Source organism: Trachurus japonicus, chromosome 15 (assembly GCF_045865225.1).
Source record: "Trachurus japonicus isolate A0001 chromosome 15, Traja_1.0".
Classification (NCBI taxonomy): Eukaryota; Metazoa; Chordata; class Actinopteri; order Carangiformes; family Carangidae; genus Trachurus; species Trachurus japonicus.
This window is the reverse complement of record NC_140921.1, coordinates 8,424,955-8,443,636: the sequence shown is the minus strand read 5'-3', so window position 1 is coordinate 8,443,636 and position 18,682 is coordinate 8,424,955. Positions and strand designations below refer to the sequence as shown.

The window sequence follows — 18,682 nt, the reverse complement described above, 5'->3', positions numbered from 1 at the left end:
TACATGTTGGATGTACAGCACAGCTTCTTCCATCACACAGGAAACCAGCCATAAGATGTCGTATGATAGACTAACTGAGGGCCTGAAGGTTTTGCAAAGGATAAACATCATCACTGGCATTATCCTAACTCTTGTGGCCTTCTGTTTCCTGTGTTACACGATATGTAACACAAATCCACTGATGCATTAATGGAAATTCTTATGGTGAATTTCTATTTATAAAACGTCTAGTGAATGAGAAACATTTTTTTGTTTCCTGCAGCCTCGGAAGCATCATGTCTCTGTGCTCTTTGTCACAAACCTCCTCATCTCCAATCTGGTGCTGATCTGCTCCTTGATCCCCTACGTCTATGACATGGAAGCCTTGTATATAGAATACTCAATGATTAGTTTCCACTTTGCGTTGATGATCAGTCTCATCTTCAGGATGTGTATCGCAGTGGAAAGGTATCTTATCTGTATATCCAGCATCAATGTGCTGCTGTGATATCATACCCTGAATATAACCTTCTCGTCTTTTCCTGCAGGTACATGATCATCGCCCACCCAACCTACATCAGAGGAACTCTGACCTCTGTTCTGGCCTGTGTCGGGCCCTGGGTCCTTTGTTTTCTCATGTTTTATGTTTGTTTCGCCATGGGGCAAGACATCTTCTACTTAGGCCAACTCGTACTAATACTTCTGTCCATCATTGTCATTGTCATCATCATCGTGGTTTTGACTATCCTGTTTGTGTTTTTGACCTTCGTCGCTCTGTCTGCTGCCACCTCTGTGGCCACTGAGGAAAAACGAAGAACTCGGGAAGTTTTAGTTCTGTTGCTGGTTGATTACTTTCTGCTGATCATTCCAGCGTTAATTCTTTTGATTAATTCCCCCGATTATGAATCAAGCATCTATATTGTCCTGTTCACTGTTTTTGTGGACTTGATGATTTTTTTTCTGTTTGTTTTAAGGGCCAGTTGACAGGTTTCTGGCACGCCTGTGCTATTGCATGATGGACAGTGTTACAGATGATAGCATTTGTCACAAACCTCCTCATCTCCAATCTGGTGCTGATCTGCTCCCTAGCTCCCTAGCTCCTCCCCTCAAACCCTCCCCTCCATGCCAAAACACTGCCAGTAACTTGACACTGAAAAAATGAAAACTGAAACTGAAAACCAGAGAGACAGTAACAGACAACTTTCATTTGGCAGAGGTGGGGGCTTTTCAATATTCAATAAATGTATTGTCTTGAAATTTACGACAAAGTCGCAGACTTTAAACAACCGCATAGTGTTTATGCCAGAGACCACGAGCTACAAGAACCAAAAACCTGTTTTTTACATAAACAAGCCGTCCTCCGAGCTGGACGGATAACATTGATATCTATGCACAGCCGGAAGCCGGATGAGTATGCAGAGACTGTCTACAAATTGCAATTCCAAGAAAGATGCTGCAAATAACTTCAATAACTTCACTGTTATACAGTATAATGACTCAGACACACAAAGTCTTCTCATTGTCATACTTGTTTTTCATGGGACCATTAAACATGACTGGCGCTTTACACAGAATACTCATAGGTCGGAGCAGCATTGCCTCTGCTCACAAAATGCTGAAATGCAAGTGTAGCTTCACCAGGGGCGGACTGGACATCTGTGTGTTCTGGAGAAGAACGGCCGGTAGTCCACGGACGGCCGTCGGCTGCCTCGTAGACGTAGTCACTCTTTTCCTTTTCTTCTAAATGTCATATTATGGGCCTACTAAAAGTAACCAAATAAATCAATAGCCAATGCATTTGCAGTAAACATGTCGTCATTTCTTTTTGGTTTAACAAACTGCAACACCAGTGTGAAACAACAACTTAAAGTGCAACCACAACAAAGGATTTCTCAAGGGATCGACAGAAGTTACACAGAAAGTTTACTGCTCTTGGGGGCCTTATGCCTTGAGCTGGCTCTGTCTGTGATCTACCTGTTACTCTTAGAAAAGCCACCAGACCCCCCCCCCAGCATCATAACATGACACTAAAGTTAGCCTAGTAAAAGAAAAATATATATACAGAAATTCGTCATTGGCTATGGAAATATTCAAAACTTGATCTGATTGTTTTAATGGCAGTGTCCAAGAGACAGCCATGAGCAGAGCAGGAATTGAGCACCCATGCCTAGGGCCCATTACCACTAGTCTTTATACTGTTTAACAGTGAAGTTTTTGATTAATATTTGCAATAAAAAATCATCAAAATTATGGAAACGCTTATTTTTTTCCAAAACAGCTGTTGTAGTTTGACCATGTGGAGACCGTTGATGTGTGGAGTGATTATAGGCTACTGGAGTTATTATTATATGCAATAAAATTCAACAAAATTACTTTTAAAAACTAAATTTTTCCAAAACAACTGTTGTGGTTTGACCATGAGGAGACCATTGATGTGTGAAGCGATTTAGTCATAATACTATATAACAGTGAAGTTATTCATTATTATTTGCAATAATAAAAAAAAAATGCTTGCAGCGTCTTTCTCTGGAATTGCAATTTGCAGACGGTCCCTGCCCACTCGTCTGGCTGCTGGCTGGGCGTAGAGATAAGGGCCTTTATCCGTCCAGCTCAGAGGACGGCTTGTTTTTATATAAAAAAAACAAAGCTCTTATCTTGTAGCTCGTATACTACCTACGATGGGAAAGAGGCATAATTTGTGTTTGAACAATGTTCCGCCTCAGACTTATTGATCCAAGAAATTAGAATCTGTGAACAATTTCCCAACTTTACCGAAGTCATCTGGAGCCGCTGCCAACTGCTGCTCTGTCCGTCACTCTTCATACCTAGGAGGGACCGCTGCTCGTTCACAGCCATCGAGCTGATTTGGGCGACAAGGACAAACGATCAGGTTTATAGAGACTTCGGTTGGATTAATAACAACAAGAGGGAGGACGCGGGTCTCGTAAGGAAACAGGAAGGAAACAGGAGAAAATCTCTCCTGAAGAACTTGCCAGAGAATCAACAGGTTTTTAAGATTTCTATTAAGTTTTGTAGTAATTTTGTGACTGTTATAGACCTACTTTCACTATGCTAGTACTGCGTGTGTGTGTGTTTTTTTTAAACAAGTAAATAAATTCCTGTTGTGCATGTTAAAAAACAACAACGGCGTAACGGTGTAAAAAAAATGCCACAGTTCTCTACCGTAGCCTACGCATTTCCTTGTAATAGACACTGTTATAAGTTTTGTGTAATTATGTAACAGATACGTCCAGTATACGCAGCAATAATGAGCTATTATAAGGCAATTCGGCATAGTTCGCTTTTCAAAATGTAAACAAATTAAGATTGAAAAACGCGACTCAAGTGTTGGTGCTGATGAACCACATTGTCCATTATGGAATTATTTTTTGTATCAAATCAATCCAAACAAAATCTCTTCAATGTCAAACTAAAATAAGATCTTGAGAAAGAATAAAAATAGACAGAAAAAACTAACTGAAATAAAAAAAACTGTAATCTCAAAACCAAATTAGACCTTTAATCATTAAAAACATATTTACCAAATTTTGGTAAATATGTTTTTGTTTACAGTTCACTTTGCTTCATTTTCACTAAACAGGGTTTTTCTCATGCTGTTGTCTTTGCGGTTGTGCTGTCCATCCCTCCACTGACGTATTTTTGCTGTCATGGATCACACTGCTTCTGACGGTCACGGTTCAGTCTGGTCCTCTTGTGTGCACTGTCTTACATGGTGGATGTACATTACTCACAGCTTCTTCCATCACACAGGAAACCATCCATAAAATGTCGTTAAAAACGTTCGAGAGCCTGAGGATGTTGAACGGGGTGAACATCATCATTGGCATTATCCTAACTCTCGTGGCCTTCTGTTTCCTGTGTTGCACGGTATGTAAACACAAGTCTATGTGTGCATTAATGGAAATTCTTATGGTGAACTTTTACTTATATGACATCTAGTGAATAAGTAACATGTTTTCTTTTTTTTTCATTCATGTTTCCTGCAGCCTCGGAGGCATCATGTCTCTGTGCTCTTTGTCACAAACCTCCTCATCTCCAATCTGGTGCTGATCTGCTCCTTGATCCCCACGGAGCTAATGACTGAAGAAGTAGGAATGGGAGGCTTGTTTATAGCGATGGTTCTCTTCTTTGCACTGATGATTGGTCACATTTTCAGGATATGTATCGCAGTGGAAAGGTATCTTATCTGTATATTGGGCATCAATGCTGTGCTGTGATTATACAGTAATAATATCCTGATAACCGTCTTGTCTTTTCTTACAGGTACATGATCATCACCCGCCCAACCTACATCAGACGAACTCTGACCTCTGTTCTGGCCTGTGTCGGGCCCTGGGTTCTTGGTTTTCTCATAACTTATATTTGTTTTGCCACGCTGCTAGATTTCATCTTGTACATCCTCCTACTCCTACCAATTCTTCTGTCCGTCATCTTTGTGGTTTTGACCTTTGTTGCTCTGCCTGCTGCCACCTCTGTGGCCATTGAGGAAAAACGAAGAACTGTGGGAGTTTTAGTTCTGTTGCTGGTTGATTACTTTCTGCTGATCATTTCAGCGTTATGTCTCTTTATTTTTTCCCTTGAATCTGTGGCACACTTTTTTTTCCTGTTCACTGTTTTTGTGGACTTGACTCTGTCTGTTTTAATGTTTAAAGGGCCAGTTGACAGGTTTCTGGCACGCCTGTGCTACTGCATGATGGACAGTGTTACAACAGATGATAGCATATCAATCCATGAGTGAATGTAGGGCATAGACAGGTGGAAAGAGAGAGTTGCTTGTTTGTTGGTTACTGAAAATGAAAAAGCAAATCTCATGACCAGAAAAAGATAGAACTTAGGGGCGTCGTTTAGCTCAGCATGCACCCCATGTGCAGAGGCTATATCCTTTAGCCCTTTGCTGCATGTCATTCCCCCCATCTCTGCCTCCCCATTTCCTGTCTCTCTCTACTGCTACACGATCCTGGGTCCTCCCCTCTAGCTCGGCCTCTACACGTCTCACATCCTCCCCACCCTACGGCCGGAGGTTTTTCTTTGTGCGCACGCGATTTCATGGAATGATAAAGCCATCTGTGCGTCTATGAGTTCCTGCGAAGTCCCGCCTCGGACTGGAAGGAATGACACAAACATCCGAAGTCGCTGCCAGCTGCTGTCAGTCACTAAAAAACTACTTGAAGGACGCTGCTCTTCGTTCACAGCGACTGATTTGGACACAAACGAGCAGGTTCGTAGAGATTTCTGTTGGATTAATAACAACAAACTATTAACTATTACATTTTGTATTCATTTTGTAACAGTTGTCTATACTCCCAGTACTGCGTAGCAATAATGAGCCATTAAAAGACAATTCAGCATGTTATTTTTCAAGATTCAGTATTAGCAATTTTTGGACCTGCTGAGATTTTCATCCCCTGGCTGTCATGTTCATATGCAACACCTAACAACCTAAATACAGTGTGCGTAACCCCAGCAGAGCAGCAGAGCCTGGTGTGAAGCCTTAAAAGACACAAGTTTTTCCTCTGGCTGATTAAGTATTAGTGTATAGTTTTAAAAGTCTCCCAGTGCTGCTCAACGCCTACAACCTCCTTTTGTTTTGATCTCAAATTGATATGATCCCCCTCCCCCTTTTTCATAAGCCAGGGTTAAAGTTTCCCTTTTTGTTTTGTGCTTTATCTTTCAGATAAACTGTTTTTGTTTATGATTTGGAGTTTAAAGCATGGTTTATTTTGTTTTATTTATTTGTGTTTGTTGATTAATTATTGATTTTGTTTTGTTTTGGTCTCCTATTCACCCACCTAGTTTAGTTATTTTATTGTATTATTTTTCTTTGGGTTGTGTGTGCAGTGTCTTACAGGTGTTACAGGTGGATTGTGGTGCTCCCATGTTTAGTTGATGCCTTCACTCCCTCTCCTCCTCACACACTTTAACCATAAAGGCCCCGGCCCTGTAAGAAGCCCTGCTCTAGTGTTTTAGTATTTATGGAATAAACTGTTATACACGATTGGAAACATGTCTCCTGCCTTATAACAAACTTGTGTTGCCCCCCCCTCCACCACCACACACACACACAGGTTAAACCCCGGGGTGGCATTGCTGGCTTTGGTTACCTTTTGATTAAAGTTAGACTATAAATTATTTGGGTACCTATACTTGCTCACCACATTCATCTTACACCCCCATAGGTACAGCCAGTCAAACTCAGTTTCAGTAACTGAGTCTTGGCAGTCTGATCTTCTGTGTATTGTCTTACATGGTGGATGTACATCACTCACAGCTTCTTCCATCACACAGGAAACCAGCCATAAGATGTTGTTTGGCACACGCACCAAGAGCCTGAAGGTTTTGCAATGGATTAATGTCATCGCTGGCATTACCTTAACTCTCGTGGCCTTCTGTTTCCTGTGTTGCACGGTATGTAAACACTTAGCCTATACATTAATGGAAATTCTTATGGTGAACTTTTACTTATATGACATCTAGTGAATAAGAAACATGTTTTCTTTTTTTTCCATTAATGTTTCCTGCAGCCTCGAAAGCATCATGTCTCTGTGCTCTTTGTCACAAACCTCCTCATCTCCAATCTGGTGCTGATCTGCTCCTTGATCCCCTTGGCGCTAATAACTGCAGACATGGGAATGGGAGTCCTGTATATACAAGCATTCTCAATGACCGGTTTCTGCTTTGCGTTGATAATCGGTCTCATCTTCAGGATGTGTATCGCAGTGGAAAGGTATCTTATCTGTATATCCAGCATCAATATGCTGCTGTGATATCATACCCTGATTATAACCTTCTCGTCTTTTCCTGCAGGTACATGATCATCGCCCACCCAACCTACATCAGAGGAACTCTGATCTCTGTTCTGGCCTGTGGCGGGCCGTGGGTCCTTTGTTTTCTCATGTTTTATCTTTTTTTGCACCTATATTTCATCTACCTCATCATCCCGGTCCTCATCCTCCTAACAACTCTTCTGTCCGTCATCTTTGTGGTTTTGACCTTCGTCGCTCTGCCTGCTGCCACCTCTGTGGCCATTGAGGAAAAACGAAGAACTGTGGGAGTTTTGGTTCTGTTGCTGGTTGATTACTTTCTGCTGATCATTTCAGCGTTAATTCTCTTTATTTATTACCTTGAATCTGTAGCACACTTTTTTTTTCTGTTCACTGTTTTTGTGGACTTGACTCTGTCTGTTTTAATGTTTAAAGGGCCAGTTGACAAGTTTCTGGCACGCCTGTGCTACTGCATGATGGACAGTGTTACGACAGATGATAGCATCAATCCATGAGTGAATGTAGGACATAGACAGTTGCTTGTTTGTTGGTTACTGAAAATGAAAAAGCAAATCTCATGACCAGAAAAAGATAGAACTTAGGGGCGTCGTTTAGCTCAGTTGGTAGAGCATGCGCCCCATGTGCAGAGGCTATATCCTTTAGCCCTTTGCTGCATGTCATTCCCCCCATCTCTGCCTCCCCATTTCCTGTCTCTCTCTACTGCTACACTATCGATTAAACGCAAAAGCCCAAAAATATATACTACAAAAGACAGAACTGCAATATCCACAACAGCCAGTTGTGACCAATAGCCTACTATAAACCTGAATGTGCCTTTCATTACGGGAGTTATCAATCAAAACTTATAACAGGGACCTGGGATATGCAAAATAAGCAATGGCAGCAATGGCTTTCAGCATTCCCACAATTTTCCTTATAGAAATGCTTTTTCTAGTTTTTTTTATTAATTTTTATATGTAAATATTAGCAAGCTCAATAGCTTCCAGGCCATGTGATCAATTGACTCAAAATCAGTGCGGGATCATGTAACTACACTGGCTGTGCCTCTTAAATATTTTTTATTAATTTTTATCAGTATCATGTTAAGTCACTGAATTTGACTCTGTGAAGAAAGGTTGACCTTCTACTCTTTTTAAATTTAGTGACTGAAGTAAATTAATGTATATTTTTGTAACTGTGAATACATTTTGTATTGTTGATGCGGTGGGTATCACGTCGCTGTTAAATCTTTATACAAATCTGTTGTGCTGCTGTTTCTTTTTGGGTGTAATAGCAGTCATTAGAAGGGACCCAGGCATAGGCAGAAGTTAAAGGCCTCCCTCTCCACTCTGCACAGTCCACATCAGGAACGTCTTCTGGCTTTGATCCTTGCACACAAGACGATCTCAGTCCAGATTGTTTTGGTCTGTGGTTCCCTGATGGTGGAGCAAGTGACTGAACATATCATCATCACATCTAACACTTAAACATGCCTTAATAGCACTTAATATCCACTTTTGATTAACGTCTTTACTCGACCTCTTTGCACTGTATATAGAATAAGTATAGCTACTTACAAGGCCCTGCATTGAAGTTGGCAATCATCATGGTGCCCAGTTTAACAAATAAGGAGCTACACCAGCTGCAAATGGCTTTGGATGAGAATAAAATAAAATAAAAATTAATATGGAAATTTAAGACAGTAAGTGCATCCTCACATCATTACAGAATCATCAAGCTCCTTTTTTTTTTTTTTATTTTTTTTTTTTTACATTTTTTGTTAACGGAGCATGAAAATGACAAAAGAAAGGGAAGAGAATTTGATGGCAAGAAAAAAACACTCAAAACTACTATTGTGTCGTTGCTGTTTACTCTGACAGTAAAGGAGACTAGTGGAGAACATTTTCCTCAAATGAACTCGACCCACAATAATCTGTTAGGTCAGATATTTCTATCAGTAAGATTACAGTATGTTCTGAAATATAATTGTTTAGGTGCAATTACATATAATCAGGGATGTGACAAAATAAATGTCTCCAACAAGAAGTTCAGCTTTGAGTCAAAGGTCCTTTCATCCCTTATTCTGTGTCATTTGAGTCATTTTAATGAGTGTTATTTAGTAATATTTATCAGAGAACAGTTGGAGTTTTGTTTTGCGCCTTGAGTCAATGTGCAGAGGTTACAACAAAACAATGAAACTCAATAGCTCAGTGTGAGACAAGAAGAATGGAACTATTTGCAATACAAAAAAAACTTTTATTAAACACATACTCTACGTTTGGATGATTTATTCACTGTATGACATCAAATAAATTAATATTTCTCCAATTTCCATAGGAAATGAATGAATGAATGTGGCTGCCTTTGTCCCATGGAACCAGACGCAACTAGGCTATATATACAAATGCATATTTCATTATAGGAAGTTATCTTGGGAATCCACACAATTTTCCTTATGGAAATGCTTTTTCTAGTGTTTATTAATTTGCATTAATATTAGCGTTTTAGCTCAATAGCATCCAGACCATGTGATCAATTGACTCAAAATCAGTGTGGGATCATGTACATGTAACTACACTGGCTGTGCCTCTTAAATATTGTTCGTTCATTTTTTATCCGTATCTCAAACCCTCCCCAGTCCCCATTCTACGGCCGGTGGTTTTTCTTTGTGCGCACACGATTTCATGGAATAATGAGTCATCTGTGCCCGCCTCGTCTACTGTCAGTTACGGAGGAGAGACACACAAGCATCTGGAGCCGCTGCCAGCAAAAACGACTTGAAGGACGCTGCTGTTCGTTCACAGCGACCGAGCTGATTTGGACACAAACGAGCAGGTTTGTAGAGATTTCTAACAAGAGGGAAGATGCGGGTCTCCTTAAGGAAATGATAAAGGATACGTCCAGTAGCCTAGTGCGTAGCAATAATGAACCATTAAAAGACAATTCGGCATATTATATAATATTTATTATATTATTATGTAAACAAATATACTGTTAGATTGTGTGGTATATTGATGTGTTGATGAAAAGAAGGGATCACCGCCGACAAAACATGAGGCAAGGGTGTTATATTTTTGCTGTATCATGGATCACACTGCCTCTGTCAGATTTTGTTTCATCTTCATGTAGCGATGAGCCCTTTGTTTTGGCAGTTGACGTGGTTGTGTTCCTTTAGTTTAACCCCAGAGATGCCAGCAAAACGAGTACAAAACATAATCGAGGACAGTTTCCACCCTGCGCTCTGGGAGGCGCTAGAGATCAACACGGTCCCACACCTCCAGACTGACCAACAGCTTTTACCCCAGCGCCATCAAGCAACTGAACTCTCACAATAGACTGCCACATGCCTCCCACACTGACACTGACTGACTGCACTTTAAGATTGACTGCTGCACTTTAGAGACTGTGCAAATACTGCATTTTATTGTTGTTTTATTTTTGTTGCTTGTGTGTTTCTTATATATATATAGTGCTCGTCTGTAATGTCCCTCTTGTATTGAAGCCCCGAAATTGTTCCAAAAAAAATTAAATAAGTCTATATTTTAAGCTTGTTTGTAGCGGAAGCTCCCAGTGTCTCAGTTCACTGCTCTTCCTGCGGAACAATTTCTCATGTCGGGCCCCCCCCCCCCCCAAAAAAAGCCAACAATGCCACAATTGCTGGCTTTGGTTACCTTTTGATTTAAGTAAGACTATAAATTATTTGGGCACCTATACTTGCTCACCACAGTCATCTTGCACCCCATACGGCCAGTCAAACTCAGTTTCAGTAATTGAGTCTTGGTAGTCTGATCTTCTGTGTATTGTCTTACATGGTGGATGTACATCACTCACAGCTTCTTCATCACACAGGTAATAAGATGTTGTTTGGTAGACTCACCGAGAGCCAGAAGGTTTTGCAATGGATAAACGTCATCACTGGCATTACCTTAACTCTCGTGGCCTTCTGTTTCCTGTGTTGCACGGTATGTAACACTAATCCACTTATGCATTAATGGAAATTCTTATGGTGAACTTTTATTTATATGACGTCTAGTGAATAATAGAATAGAATAGAATAGAACAGAATAGAATATACTTTATTAATCCCTTGCGGGAAATTCTTTCGTCACAGAGCTCCAGTGTACAAAAGTAAAGAATATTATAGCAGAATAATACAATGCAACAACTTAAAATAGGAGAAAAAGATAAATTACAAATTAGATATTACAAAAATTACAAAGCTAAAAACTATAAGAATAAACCCCAAAATGTGCCCCTCCCCCTCCCCCCATCTTAACAATATATACATAAGAAACATGTTTTCTTTTTTTTTCATTAATGTTTCCTGCAGCCTCGAAGGCATCATGTCTCTGTGCTCTTTGTCACAAACCTCCTCATCTCCAATCTGGTGCTGATCTGCTTCTTGATCCCCTTGGAACTAATGCCTGAAAACATGGATATCGGAGGCTGGCTAATAGAAATGACCGGTTTCTACTTTGCGTTGATGATCGGTCTCATCTTCAGGATGTGTATCGCAGTGGAAAGGTATCTTATCTGTGTATCCAGCATCAATGTGCGCTGCTGTGATATCCTGATTATAACCTTCTCGTCTTTTCCTGCAGGTACATGATCATCGCCCACCCAGACTACATCAGAGGAACTCGGACCTCTGTTCTGGCCTGTGTCGGGCCCTGGGTTGGGCCCTGGGTTCTATGTTTTCTTTGTTCTCTCATATTTCTTATTAGTTACGACGCAGGTAATGTTATAGTAGTTATCATCTTCTTCCTCTTCATCCCCCTACCAACACTTCTGTCCGTCATCTTTGTGGTTTTGACCTTCGTCGCTCTGCCTGCTGCCACCTCTGTGGCCATTGAGGAAAAACGAAGAACTGTGGGAGTTTTGGTTCTGTTGCTGGTTGATTACTTTCTGCTGATCATTTCAGTCTTCATTTCCTTTATTAATTCCTTTGAATCTGTAGCACTCTTTTTTTTTCTGTTCACTGTTTTTGTGGACTTGACTCTGTCTGTTTTAATGTTTAAAGGGCCAGTTGACAAGTTTCTGGCACGCCTGTGCTACTGCATGATGGACAACAGTGTTACAACATATCATAGCATCACTCCATGAGTGACTGATGTAGACAGGTGGAAAGGAAAGAGAGAGTTGCATGTTTGTTGGGTACTGAAAATGAAAAAGCCAAGCCAATCTTATAACCACAAAAATACATAACTGTAATATGCACAACAGCCAGTTGTGACCAATACTAGAAACCTGAATGTGCGTGTCATTACTAGAGCCATCAATCAAAACTCATAACAGGAGCCTGGGATATGCCGATACAGAAACAGGCGCAATTTTGGTTCATTTGCATGTGTGAACGAGGACTGTCACTACCCGATTTGCGACGCTACCCGATCTGTGACAAAACTGGTCTGCCGCCATCTTGGACAGCTGCCTACGGCAACTCCACTTGGACAAACTTCATTTGGGCACTGCCCGATTTGCGTACATGCTTAAAGTTCTGTGAATTTAAAATACGGTACTGTGAAAATGATTAAAAAATAAAATAAAATAAAATAAAAAACGCGGAGGTCCTGTCATGTTCGTGTTCTAATCATCTAATCATAACAGGTCCGTCATAAGACAGCCGCGGCAGACTCGTTTATTCAGTGAGTGTTGTGGTAGTTGTGATTGTTTGTGGTTGTCATGGTGATAAGGCCGGCGAGAAAAGAGGACAGTAAACATTAAAAGTCCGCCTGTGTTCATGTTTTCTGAGCATCAAGATCCAGACCAGCACAACCAACCCTCAATTTACAATACTAATAAAGTATTTAAAAAAGTAAATAAAAAGATAAACCGTCTCTGGCGACGCACATAGGGCAGTGATCCTAAGTCAATTCAACTAAGTTTGTCCAAGTGAAGTTGCCGTACGTGGCTGTCACAAATCGGGTAGCGTTGCAAATCGGGTAGTGACAAGGACCACACCCTAGTTAGTATGCTACAATGTAACCATTTTACTGCCTTGTGTGGACCAAATAATCAAACTAGCTGTGTGAAAGTGCCCCAAGTCAGCAGCTTTGATGCTAATTTTAAGGTGATGATGATGATATGCAGTAGAGAAGCAGACAAACTGCCAAGCAGCCAGAAACATGGTGTCACAGAATATAGCATATGGCAATCCCAAAAAGACTGATTTAAACCTTGCTGTTTAAAATTTTGTTGTCGAATGTTACTATTTTCTTACAGTAAAAATATTACTTGGTTGTCAAAGACCAAAAGACCAATTTTAGAAAATGGGGGGGGGGTTGTTTTATATTTGGGTCATTATGGGACTTCTTTTTAACAAGTCATAACAAATCTTTTGTTTTATTTTATTCTCTCATTAACAACTATCACTAGTTCTTAACATTTTACCCAGGCCTTACCTCACTCAATATGCTGCACGGCTGTTGGTACAGCCCATGGTTGTCTCTCACCTTGACCACTGCCTACCTTGTCCTACCTGGTCCAAATAGATCATGTCCACCTAATCAATTTCAAGCCGCTAAAGCTGCCTTCAAAGTAACCTTTTGAGTTCAAGTACGTGGGAGCACACCCCATCTACTGGAACTCAATCCTGCAGACTGTTTTGGTCTGTGGTTCTCCGATGGTGGAAAAAGTGACTGAACATATCATCATCACATCTAACACTCACACACAAGGCTCTGCATTGAAGCTTTAGCATTGTCTCTCAAGTCATGTTGGATAAAAATGTCTGCCAAATTATTACATGTAAATGTATATACTTTGCATGTCAATTTAAATATAAACATATATTATTTTCTATCAGTTACATGTGATTACTTCATTCTGTCTGTCTTTTTCACCATGAACAGTGTGACCTTTTTGTGGATGATGGATCCTATATCAGATGTTATTTTGACACCACATTTGCTCGGCTCTATTTGATTAATAATTGTGTCCTCATCAGCTAAATTACTGTCATCAGTGTTGTATGAAAGGTTGACTGACATTTTGTCAACTATATAACCTGATAAAGCATGAAAACATTACAATAACTACAAAATTAAATGGGTTTATACTTTATATGTTAATACCAGAACTACAATAGATAATTTAAGTTGTAAGATTCATCAAAACCCTTAATCCTCTAATTGTCTTGATGAATTTGAAGTCTGAGAGTTAAAAATAGATTTTAAAATTAAACACAAGAAAGTTCTAACAAGACTTGTTGAGATCAAGATCTCAAGAGGAAGTTGGGTTACGCAACAACATCACAAAAGCAGAAGACGGTTTGCATGCGATGGTGCATGGGACACATTACACATTACGGTGGTGGTACACACACAATCGGTAAGTTTTAACGTAATTTCATTTTTATCTAGTGTTAACGGTTCAGATTTGTGTTATCTACACAAAATAAAATCAGCAGGTAGATTAAGATATCTATAGAAAGCAAAATTTGGCCACACCTGTACCAGCTGCAGATGCAAATGTTGCTTGCTACTTGTAATCAAGTGAATTCTTACTACAATGTATTTTTGGACAGGTATTTCTGTCAAACCACAGAATCTGATGAGGAAACATGTTATGCTGCAGTAGTTACATGAATAATGACCATAGATTGTTATGCTGATGGTTTTTGATGGAAGAACAGATGTGTAACATATAGTGGCTGTTTTCTCTGTTCCATTAAACGACAGGTCAGAGAGTAAAGAATGGACGATTACTTCGACTTGTTTGGCAACTTTAATTACACCGACTTCATGTATGATGACTACGGATACGACTATGAGAACTACACCACATTTGAAGAGTTTGACTTTTCCAATGTGAACGATTTGGGAACAGTTTGGCCAGTCGTCTCAAATGTGATTTCATGGATTGTGGTTTGGATAGGTTTTCCATCGACCACGCTGGCCATCTATGCTTTGTATTCCCTGGTACGTGACACATTATCAAGCTTTCCTGTCTGTTCAGATCTACATCAGATCGATGTCCTGCCAACTGCTGCTGTTGTGTGCACCAAGCCTCTCACTCACTGTTTGCAGGTGCGGGACGATCATGTTGCACCAGTCTTTGTCATCAACCTTCTGATCTCGGACCTCATCCAGATGTGCTGCTCGGTGGTCTGGGTGGCGTTTCACAGGAGATCTGTGGTCTTCAACATTTCCATGTTTATCTACTACTTTGGTCTGATGGGCAGCGTTGGCTTCATGGTGTGTGTTGCCCTGGAGAGGTGAGTGTGTGTGCATCATTAATAAAGAAACACAGTGAAAGCCTGAATAGTTATCACTCTATATATCTTTTATTACAGGTATTTAGTTGTCGCCTGCCCACTTTGGTACCGCTTCACGCGCAAGATCAAGTTCTCTGTGCAGGTCTCCATTCTGGTCTGGGCGTTATGTGTCATCGAACTCCTGATTGCTCTGCTGACGAACATTCTGGTCCTTGTTCGCTTCGTCCTCCTCCTCCTCCCCTTCCCCCTGCTGATCTTCTTCTCCGCTGGGACCCTCAAATCCCTGTCTGCCGCCACCTCTGTCCATCTTAAAGAAAAACTGCGAATTGTTGCAACTTTAGTCCTGGTGCTGCTGAAATACACACTGCTCTTCCTGCCCTTCGTCATTTGGCTCCTGGAAAAGTCGTGCCAATGTTTACCTCACATGGTCCGTGATTCACACCTGTACTTATCGTTCCTCCAGTTGAGTCCTCTTGCAGACTTGGTTTTGTATGTTTTCATGAGGAAAGGGACTGCAGACAGGCTGCTGGCCTCCCTGCGTTGTTGCAGGATGATGAGAGGGAAAGAACGGGGCCAAGTACTTGCCATGAACCAAAAGGCCACCGAAGAAATCTGCACTAGTGGTGAGTCGTCTGGACAAGCAAGTTCTGCAGTAATGAATGTGAATGACGAAATGGAAGTGAACTGATCTAAAAATGACTCTAGTGAGCCACCACATTGGGCTTCCTTGTCCCATGTGCACAAAACAACTTAAAGTGTATGCTCATTTTTGGATCTGTAAGCAACACACAAGGCCTGTTATTGTTCGGTTGCTGGACAGTCCTGTTGAAATCCTATACAATTTGAATAAAATTTCCATTTACCAGTCACGGCCTTTTCTCATGTGGTCATGAACTGTTTTAGTACAAGGTAATCATGATATCACACTGTTTATGCTGGTAACAGTCTGGTGAGTGCTGAATTTTCCTGACATTGTTTGACCTTAGACAAAGCCCCTGGTTAATTTGAGGTCATTCATTACATGGTTATACAGTATTAACTGGCTAGTTCTCTAAGAAGCTCTGGCATTTGTTACACAGTAGGGGGACATAGAGAAGCAATTATCTGCATCAGTAGCTTATTGTATTTGCATTCAGACTCCAGTCTCCTGTTGATGTTGTGTAAAACCAAAGGCTAAAGATGCTAGAAACATAATCAAGTTAATCGTAGCAAAGAGCTAGTCATGGTCCCCACAGGAAGAAGAAAAAAAGATCAACTGACTTGTTTATTTCCCCTTTTGATGAAAAATTGAGATAATAGCTCTGACTGCAGCTGGAGATTATAATTTATGGTAGAAGCATCACTTTGCTACCAGATGCTTCATTTATAAAACTATGCAGTCCCAGGTTTTTTATCCATAAAATGGAACTCATTCAATTTGAATATGTTGTGTATGTCTGACTACTTCACACAGTATATGCTTTGTGTAGTGTTAGTATATATTATTTAGGTTAAAATCCAGATGCTCCACAAAGACTGTTTGTCAATGTATTATTGGTATTTGGCAGTCATTTGGGTCTTTGCAAAGCAACATAATAACAAAAATAATGTTAATTTCCATTTTCTGAAGGTTAAACACTTAAAAAAAAAGAAAGAAATGTAGAGAGACAAGATGGATACTGTCGTCTTCTGACATGATTTACAACAAAATGTCGAACTATATATTCACTGAAAGCATAACATTTAGTTTTTGCAAGTCAAACAGTTATGAACAAAGAAATATTGAAGTTACTATACACAGTTTTCCTACATATTTGCATGGATAACCACATTGTTTTCCTTAGAGGTAGACACCATGTCTTGTCACCAGGAACCTCCCTCATAACATATCATGCAACATCACTGAATTACACATTATTAGACTGTGTGGATGGAGAGGAGAAGCCACAGACTCTGCTAAAAGAAACTCATCCAGGTTGTGATCCAGCAACTTCCAAAGGTAAAGTTTCTGTTGCATCACTTAACTCATTCTGTTAATAAACTGATCCGAACTGTGAAGTTATTGACACGTAACGAGGGGACTTAGTTCATGTTTTTTTTCTATTTGTCTTTGAGACCAGTGAACTGAGGTTGGTGCTAAAATGCTGGATTTAGCCTGTAGTTGTTCTCTATTTGTATGAACAGCATAACAGGTTTACTGTAGTGTGATCATTGAATACTTTGTGGTGGATACTCACTTACAGAAGCTGTAGGCTGTGTCAAAGTAAAAGTAAACATTTATTTATGTAGCTCCACTGACAGATGAAAAATAATCACAAAATATTTCACATGGATATGAAAATCCTAAAAAAAAAAAAAACAGGAGTAAGGCAATGATGTGGATAAAGAGAAAAATAAAAGATTTACCTCAGAGCTTTAGTATTATCTAAACGATGTGAGTTCTCCATTGAAATACATGCTCTTCTCTGGCTGATTTTATAGGAAAATGGAAGTCTACATTTACAACACCTCAGCGGACAAAAGCAACACTACTGACACTGGTAAAGTTTTATCCACCGAGGATGTGGTGTTGTGCATCATCATCAGTATCGGCCTGCCACTGACCCTAGTGTGCATCTATGGAGTTTACTCTCAGGTGAGAACTATAACTACATGAAGTGTTAATGACAAATTCATACGAGTACAGTTTTCAGCAGAACAAAGTCATGTTTCCAACCACTGTGTTTACTCTTCTCAATGTTTTCCTGCAGGTCAGAAAGGATCACGTGACTCCGATCTACATCATCAACCTTCTCATTTCTGACCTCATTCAGCTCTGCTCCATGATCGTTTATGTGGCAAAACCTGAGAATAACATCATTGGAGAAATCCTTCGTTTAACTTACTATGTTGGTCTGATGGTCAGCGTTTTCTTCATGGTGTGTGTCGCCCTGGAAAGGTAGCTATCAGTCTACTCAGTGTGTGTGTAGCTTTTCTCTGTCTGAACATTTTATTTCATCATAATTCAGATGCTCCACAAAGACGATGTGTGTGTCTGTGTATTACAGGTATTTGGTCATCGCGTGGCCGCTGTGGTACCGCTTCAGAAGAAACATCAAGACCTCTGTTGTGATCTGTGTCGTGGCCTGGGTCTTTTTTCTAGTCTTTGGCCTTGTTCTCTATTTCTCGACCAGTTCTGGTGTCAGACGAATCATCTATGCTGTCTTCCTCCTCCTCCCCCTCCCTCTGTTCATATTCTTCCTGTCTGGGACCATTAAAGCTCTGTCTGCAGCCATCAGTGTCCCTCCTGATGAAAAACGACGAATTGTGGCCATTTTGATTTTGGTGCTACTTATTTACACACTGTTGTTCCTTCCCGCCATCATTTGGTTTCTTGCAGGAGAAAATCGGAGTGATGCTACATTCTGGTTTGTCTCTGACCTTTTGCTGAGGTTCAGTCCTCTTGCAGACTTGTTTCTGTATGTTTTCAGTAGGAAAGGAGCTGTGGACAGGTTTTTGGCCTCTGTGTGTTGTTGCAAGATGAACAGTGACAGTGACATCAGCAGAACAACAGCATGAGTGATAACATTAAGTCCAGGAAATGGGGACAAGACATACGCTGTCGTCTTCTGGCTTTCATTTCTGTCTAATTGTAGGTTAACCTGCTTTGCTGCACTGAGAGCTTCATGAAATTTATATGAAGTGTGCAAATAGTAAGTTTTGGTCCAAGGGCTTTTGACATTCTTTC

General features: G+C 40.3%; 2 protein-coding genes and 1 long non-coding RNA gene across 3 annotated transcripts; all 3 read left to right on the top strand.

Moving 5' to 3' along the window:
* The first annotated feature begins 2,556 nt into the window (after positions 1 to 2,556).
* LOC146973165 (uncharacterized) lies at positions 2,557 to 8,525 on the top strand. Its single transcript, XM_085799420.1, has 7 exons — positions 2,557 to 2,986; positions 3,751 to 3,867; positions 3,987 to 4,177; positions 4,264 to 5,218; positions 6,286 to 6,405; positions 6,522 to 6,724; positions 6,805 to 8,525. Exons 4-7 carry the CDS (start codon positions 5,075 to 5,077, stop codon positions 7,274 to 7,276), a joined length of 939 nt encoding a protein of 312 aa, XP_085655546.1. The 5' UTR covers positions 2,557 to 2,986; positions 3,751 to 3,867; positions 3,987 to 4,177; positions 4,264 to 5,074; the 3' UTR covers positions 7,277 to 8,525.
* A 989-nt stretch (positions 8,526 to 9,514) lies between these two features.
* LOC146973164 (uncharacterized) lies at positions 9,515 to 12,115 on the top strand. Its single transcript, XR_015037809.1, has 4 exons — positions 9,515 to 9,596; positions 10,611 to 10,723; positions 11,092 to 11,285; positions 11,363 to 12,115. It is a non-coding gene; the product is annotated as an uncharacterized LOC146973164 (long non-coding RNA).
* Positions 12,116 to 17,440: 5,325 nt separating this feature from the next.
* On the top strand, positions 17,441 to 18,608 carry LOC146973163 (G protein-coupled receptor 4-like). The gene is made up of 3 exons (XM_085799085.1): positions 17,441 to 17,590; positions 17,706 to 17,893; positions 18,003 to 18,608. The coding sequence occupies exons 1-3, from the start codon at positions 17,441 to 17,443 to the stop codon at positions 18,511 to 18,513; spliced, it is 849 nt and encodes a 282-aa protein (XP_085655211.1). The 3' UTR covers positions 18,514 to 18,608.
* The last annotated feature ends 74 nt before the right edge of the window (positions 18,609 to 18,682 follow it).

Coding starts and splice junctions, on each gene's coding strand:
- LOC146973163 (XM_085799085.1), top strand. CDS start 17,441: ATGGAAGTCTACATTTACAACACCTCAGCGGACAAAAGCAACACTACT. Junction 17,591..17,705: donor TCTATGGAGTTTACTCTCAG/GTGAGAACTATA, acceptor GTTTTCCTGCAG/GTCAGAAAGGATCACGTGAC. Junction 17,894..18,002: donor GTGTGTGTCGCCCTGGAAAG/GTAGCTATCAGT, acceptor TGTGTATTACAG/GTATTTGGTCATCGCGTGGC.
- LOC146973165 (XM_085799420.1), top strand. CDS start 5,075: ATGAGTTCCTGCGAAGTCCCGCCTCGGACTGGAAGGAATGACACAAAC. Junction 5,219..6,285: donor ATTTGGACACAAACGAGCAG/GTTCGTAGAGAT, acceptor TCCATCACACAG/GAAACCAGCCATAAGATGTT. Junction 6,725..6,804: donor ATGTGTATCGCAGTGGAAAG/GTATCTTATCTG, acceptor CTTTTCCTGCAG/GTACATGATCATCGCCCACC.